This window comes from Montipora foliosa, chromosome 9 (assembly GCF_036669935.1).
Source record: "Montipora foliosa isolate CH-2021 chromosome 9, ASM3666993v2, whole genome shotgun sequence".
Classification (NCBI taxonomy): domain Eukaryota; kingdom Metazoa; phylum Cnidaria; class Anthozoa; order Scleractinia; family Acroporidae; genus Montipora; species Montipora foliosa.
The window spans coordinates 17,082,274-17,089,105 of NC_090877.1; the positions used below are offsets into that span (position 1 = coordinate 17,082,274).

The 6,832-nt window shown below is 40.7% G+C and overlaps 1 protein-coding gene across 1 annotated transcript; it reads right to left on the minus strand.

Annotated features, from left to right (window-relative positions):
• Positions 1 to 326: 326 nt before the first annotated feature.
• LOC137971505 (tetratricopeptide repeat protein 28-like) lies at positions 327 to 6,434 on the minus strand. Its single transcript, XM_068818321.1, has 3 exons — positions 6,174 to 6,434; positions 3,101 to 6,089; positions 327 to 2,609 (listed from the first exon to the last, which is right to left on the minus strand). The coding sequence occupies exons 1-3, from the start codon at positions 6,432 to 6,434 to the stop codon at positions 2,590 to 2,592; spliced, it is 3,270 nt and encodes a 1,089-aa protein (XP_068674422.1). The 3' UTR covers positions 327 to 2,589.
• Positions 6,435 to 6,832: the final 398 nt, after the last annotated feature.

The following is a 6,832-nucleotide window of genomic DNA, read 5'->3' on the forward strand; positions in this document are numbered from 1 at the left end:
TAACAAACTTTAGCTGGGAGCCTGCCAACTGCAAAGGATAAAACTGAGGCATTCTACAACACTCTGATCAAAGCGATCGATACCCCTATGCCCACTCAGACGGTCAAAGTTTGCTCCTTAGATAAGCCCTGGGTGTCGAGCAGAATGAAGGCGTTGGTCTACAGGAGACAATGGGCGTTTAAGACTCGTGGCAAAGACTCAGCCGTGTTTAAGATGTATCGCAAAAGAAACTTAAGTCACTATCGAACAGTTCCAATCTGTATTAAGATTGCAGGATTTTCTCACGTATTCGTATAGCACATGTACAAAGGCACGTACGAAACCTTGAACACCCTCTAATTTAAATTAAACACCCGAAAAGTTACATGGTTGAAATGTTGCTTTTGAAGTGAAGCAATGTGAAATCATGGCAGGCTTTAAAGTATATTTCACTGAGGAATTTTTTTTTGCTCAAAAGACATTAATGTTTTAGTTCTCTGAACATTTATAAACAACTTAACGAAAGGGCACTTCTTTTTTAAAAAAAAAATTAGGCATACCGATGAAAATCAGTAACTTTCGAGCACCTTTTTCAAAAGTCGAGCATTATTTAAGCACTTCTTTGCCATTTTTGAAGCACCATTTTCCAGTTTGCCAGCCCAATCGGGATAGACCTATCGTCAAATCATTTTTGGGCAAACTTCACAAGGCCAAAAAACTAGGAAACACAAGTCACCTTATAGCCTAATTTTTAATGATGGAAAGCTTAACTACCATAGATTTGTGCTATAAAAAAAACCACTTTAAATAAGACCTATTAGAAGAGAAATAACGATTTTTCCAAAAGTGTTGAAAATCGCGATTTTTGGCCAAATGGCAAAAACAAACAAACGATGAAATGTGATGTACGACAGGGTAGTTCCCTTGGTCCTCTTTTATTCTTACTTGATATAAACAACATTTCTACTGCTCTGATAAACTGAACTTCAGGATTTTTGCTGACGACACTAATGTCTTTGTTTCATCACCTATTCGAGATCTTGAAATACTAAATGACAGAGAGCTGGCTAAAATTAAAGAATGGCGCGATCTAAACAAGCTCTCTATAAATATTAAGAAAACTAATTACATGATTGTTAAATCCCCTAACAAGAAATCAGGAAACATAAATGTTAAATTACCAAATAAAGATGAAAACAGTGAAATACGGACATGTAAAAACTAGCGATAAAAAGCTAAACTTCCGATGTTTCGGCGACCTCATGACGCCATTATCAAGGAGTTGGAAATGAACATGCGAGTTCATAACGGCCAACACTACTTTCCATCCCTAAAACTGACATTGGACATTTCGTAACAATTACACGACACATTATGCTATGTTAATATTGACAAGCTTACCGCTCTAAAAACAATGAAAACAAGCAGAATGACAGCTTTAGTTCAACACGAAATAGCGTTTCTAAGCTATGCTGCACTGATCTACAGTATTTAGGAGGTGGGTGCCCATCCTGCCCTCAGTTTTAACATGGAGAAAGGATGGAATGCTTCCCTTTTAATACCTTTGTCAACTCAAGAGTTACTGACCAACGTTTGCAATGGTGCGAAGTGGTATGAAATGACGTGACTCGGGTAGTCATACCATTTTTAAAATTCAAAAAATTTCCACAAGCATATGCATGGGCAAAGTCCCACCTTCCCAGGAGTTTAAAATGCACACAATTAATTAAGAGATCAGGCAACTTTTACCCCACACACCCTTTTACCTTCTAGAAGTTTTAAGAAATCGTCCATTTCATTGAATTATTTTGCATCGGTCCAGTCCCTCTGTCACAAAATATCACAAAATCAACATGTACAACTTTTAAGTAAAGAACTTTCCATTTGTTTGGTTCCAGGCCCTAGCAAGAGTCCATCACCTAAGAGTTAGATTTACCCATATTGTCCTAGTCCTCATCAACGTCAGAAACCACGTTTTGTGGGAAAATAAACAATAAACAAATTGGCTAACTCAATGGTGTGCCCAATTCAAACCCTTTAGGAATAAAGCGTTTTGTTCCAGGAATTTCCGTCTCATTTAAATGTGAACGCTACATTAAAATTTTTGTAATTTCCAAACATTTATACTTTCCTAGGTTGTTTTTTAGCTCCTGAAACAATTAATTTGCTTATTTAGCTTTGGCCAACCTTACAGAAACACAGAAAATACACATTCCCCGAGACTGTCACTTAATGATATTGTAAATGGAAAGTTGGTATAGCAAGCTTAAGAGTATACATGTCACCTGAGGAACAAACTGCAAAAGCTTGGAGTTATTTTCAAGGGCCAAAATAACAAGACGGCTAGATCTTCAGTTATGGAAACAAACCCCTGATTTCTATCAAGTGATTAACTAATCCTGGAACAGATGCTTACAAAACAAGGCACAAATGTAAGGACTTGAACAGTATCTTAATACTACTGAAATCTCATGGTACTTTAACTATAATTGGCATGATATCTTGTGTCTGACAGCTACTGAGGTATCAATGATTGAATTTTTTTCAATAACTCATATAATCGAAGAAAGGAAAATAACATATCGACGTATCGCAGTCCAAGTAAGTTTTTCACGTTTTGGACATCGTTTCTGAAAAAGAAAAACAAGGAAGGAAGAAACAAGTAGTGGATCAAATGCAAATAACGAATTTCGTTCTGATTGACAAGTAAATAATATAACAATTATCTTAATTCATTCATTTAACTGTTTGTGCTAGAGTTAATAGCAACAATTCCTATTCACTGTTACTTTGACATGTAGACTTGAAGACCTCAATAACTCACTTCACTTGACATAAGCAATCGACAATCACCGATCAGTTTTACAGTCACTCCATCATAACACGGGCTCAAACAGCTAGCTATCTGCAGGACGTTGAAGTAGCTGACTCGGTGAATGCAGACAATATTTAATTTAGGTATTAGCCAAAGCAGTTCCAGTAAAAGTATCCACTCTGGCAACCGATTTTAAAGCCATTTCTTTGTGAAGAACGTACCTGCTCCTTTCGACAACTTCCTGGTTAAAAACATGTACAATGTACAGCGATTCAGTCATTAAAGTTATATTTAAATAGCACTTACCATTCTTTTCGTGTTCGAGCTGCCCAAACTCAAAGGTGACATCATCGCCGATTAGCACAAATGGCGCCCAGTATTTTATGGCCGAATAATTCTTTGTCTCCTGAAGAGATTTCATAGCATGGTGAAGAGCTGTACTTGCACTTTTCCTATCTGCCAAGTGTTGGTAAAAACTCTTCATGAACAAGAAGGTCGCCTCGTCGTCGATTGCCCAGAGTGACACCAGTACAGACCGGGCACCAGCACACAGGAAAGCCCTGGCTATTCCCACAATACCCTCAGATTTTACCTCTCCCTGGCCACTATGACAGCAACTAAGCACAACCAGTCTTGCCTGAAGGTGAACTGCTTGAACATCGCTCAATGATAACATGTAATCTTCCTCTTCGAGGATCTTGGATGTGCGTTCGGGATTTGGGGCCAAAGCAATTTCTCCAGATCCGTCATCCCCATGTGCAGCAATGTGGATTAAGGCAACTGACTTCATTCTTCTCAGCACCTCAGCTTTGGTTGCATTTTTTCCTGTAAGAGGCACGGTCTGCAGAAGTTCTCCAATTATATCCACCTCTTTTTTCGCACACGGCAGCTGTCCATACATGGGTTCACCAGTGCCGTAAGTGACTTCGCTCAAGCACGGATCGCCTACAAGCAGCGCGTCATTCTTACTTTGGAAGTTATCAGGTGCCATAGTGATCAATTTTAAAGCAGTCAGCGAGGGAATTACACGGATCCTGACAGAGTCACTCATTGCAGAAAAAGGAGCCAGGCAAAAGTGTCCATCAGGAACAAACACTAAGTCATCGCCCTGGATCAAGTCCGCTATAGGACTGATTAAGACATCATACAAGGGCTGCAAAGAGTGCACAGAGAAGCTCAAAGACTGAAAAGTTTCTTCAACACTTTCCCTAGTACTCGAGAAGTCGCTGCCTTGTCTTTCAAGTGAACGATTCTCGCATCGCAAAACAACCCCTGCATTGATCTGTTCCAACGTACTTTTCATCAGAGACTTGGCAGTTCCATTTTCGATTTTCTTTTGTCTAAAATTTATCCTGATATCATCTCTTAGCAACCAGAAGTTGATCGTGTTCCCTTCAAGTGCTGTGAAAACAGTTTGTGAAGGTAGATCTTTCATAACCAAAGAGATAGTTTCCTTCATCATAGGTTTCTCATCAACGCTGTATTGCATCTTTAAAATGTCTACCAAAGCCTGTGCTCGTCCTTGCTCAGCAGCATACAAAGCTTCATCAACCTCTCCATTCTTCAAGAGTGCTGTCCACAGAGCGGTGTACGCAAACTCCTTTGTGTCACGAAAGCTTATTTTCCATGCATCCTCTGACTGAAGAAGACGCCTAACTTCATCAAAATAATAAACGCTTAGACGACAGTAATTAAGAGCTTTACTCAAGGAGCCAAAACATTCATGAACATGACCAATATGATAACATGCGATTGCCAGCCCCACTGGGTCCTCTGTTTCCTGGCAAATACTAAGATGTTGATGGTGATACTCTATGGCTTCCTTGAAATTACCAAGACTTTCATAAGCGTTGCCGAGATTGCAATACGCTCTTCCTTCTCCGGCCCTGTCCCCTACTTCTTTTGCAATACTAAGATCTTGATAATGGTACTCTATGGCTTGCTTGAAATTACCAAGACTTTGATAAGCGTTGCCGAGATTGCAATAAGCTCTTCCTTCTCCGGCCCTGATCCCTACCTCTTTTGCAATACTAAGACATTGATGGTGGTACTCTATGGCTTGCTTGAAATTACCAAGACTGTCATAAGCATTGCCGAGATTTCCATAGGCCGCTCCTTCTCCGGCCCTGTCCCCTACCTCTTTTGCAATACTAAGACGTTGATGGTGGTACTCTATGGCTTGCTTGAAATTACCAAGACTGTTATAAGCATTGCCGAGATTTCCATAGGCCGCTCCTTCTGTGGCCCTGTCCCCTACCTCTTTTGCAATACTAAGATGTTGATGGTGGTACTCTATGGCTTGCTTGAAATTACCAAGACTTCGATAAGCTTTGCCGAGATTGCAATAAGCTCTTCCTTCTCCGGCCCTGTCCCCTACCTCTTTTGCAATACTAAGATGTTGATGGTGGTACTCTATGGCTTGCTTGAAATTACCAAGACTTTGATAAGCGTTGCCAAGATTTCCATAGGCCGCTACTTCTCCGGCCCTGTCCCCTACCTCTTTTGCAATACTAAGATCTTGATGGTGGAACTCTATGGCTTGCTTGAAATTACCAAGACTGTCATAAGCGTTGCCGAGATTTCCATAGGCCCCTCCTTCTCCGGCCCTGTTCCCTACCTCTTTTGCAATACTAAGATGTTGATGGTGGTACTCTATGGCTTGCTTGAAATTACCAAGACTTTGATAAGCGTTGCCAAGATTTCCATAGGCCGCTCCTTCTCCGGCCCTGTCCCCTACCTCTTTTGCAATACTAAGATCTTGATGGTGGAACTCTATGGCTTGCTTGAAATTACCAAGACTGTCATAAGCGATGCCGAGATTTCCATAGGCCGCTCCTTCTCCGGCCCTGTCGCCTACCTCTGTTGCAATACTAAGATGTTGATGGTGGTACTCTATGGCTTGCTTGAAATTACCAAGGCTTCGATAAGCGTTGCCGAGATTTCCATAGGCCACTCCTTCTCCGGCCTTGTCCCCTACCTCTTTTGCAATACTAAGATGTTGATGGTGGTACTCTATGGCTTGCTTGAAATTACCAAGACTTTGATAAGCACTGCCGAGATTTTCATAGGCCGCTCCTTCTCCGGCCCTGTCCCTTAACTCTTTTGCAATACTAAGATGTTGATGGTGGTACTCTATGGCTTGCTTGAAATTACCAAGACTGTCATAAGCGTTGCCGAGATTTCCATAGGCCGCTCCTTCTCCGGCCCTGTCCCCTGCCTCTTTTGCAATACTAAGATGTTGATGGTGGTACTCTATGGCTTGCTTGAAATTACCAAGACTTCGATAAGCGTTGCCGAGATTTCTATAGGCCGCTCCTTCTCTGGCCCTGTCCCCTACCTCTTTTGCAATACTAAGATGTTGATGGTGGTATTCTATGGCTTGCTTGAAATTACCAAGACTTTGATAAGCATTGCAGAGATTGCCATAGGCTGCTCCTTCTCCGGCCCTGAAACCCACTTCCTTAAAAATGGCTGATGCTTCTCTGTAATTTGTTATGGCCTGATTAAAGTCAGCTGTACCCTGATAGTATCTACCAAGATTGAAATAAGCCAAACCCTTGCCTTGTCTGTCTCCCTCCTTTCTTGCAACGCTAAGCTCTTGCATATGCCGCTCCAAAAGGTCCAACTTTTTATCCACCATTGCTGATAATCAAAACCAGGAAGTTTTTCTCAGAAATCTGGGGAGCACCTAGAAGATAAATGAACGAAAAGACAATAGGTTTAATGCTCTGACTACAGAATGCTAAACCGGCACAGCAAGGTTAATTGAACAGTGAAGGAATAACTATCTTAAGCTAGTATTTTGAAAGAAATATGCCTTATTTCATCAGGGTTTCCCAAGGAATGATTTCGGCTAATGGAGACAGTTGTTACAGAATAAATACTTGGGCATTTAACAGACTAAGAGCGTTTTATACAATAATAATCACCGAACATTAAAAATAGAAATTCTATTATGTAAATGAGGGAAAAACAGCCTGTAGAAAAGCGATGGCATCCCATTTCATCTTTCTTATCGAAAGCTAATTAAAAGTTATT

Excerpts from the sequence above, each read along its gene's own strand:
- LOC137971505 (XM_068818321.1), bottom strand. The coding sequence starts at position 6,434 with ATGGTGGATAAAAAGTTGGACCTTTTGGAGCGGCATATGCAAGAGCTT. Across the intron at positions 6,090-6,173 it reads GTCTTGGTAATTTCAAGCAA|GGCAACGCTTATCGAAGTCT; the intron begins GCCATAGAATAC and ends TATAGAAATCTC. Across the intron at positions 2,610-3,100 it reads GCTCGAACACGAAAAGAATG|AAACGATGTCCAAAACGTGA; the intron begins GTAAGTGCTATT and ends TTTCTTTTTCAG.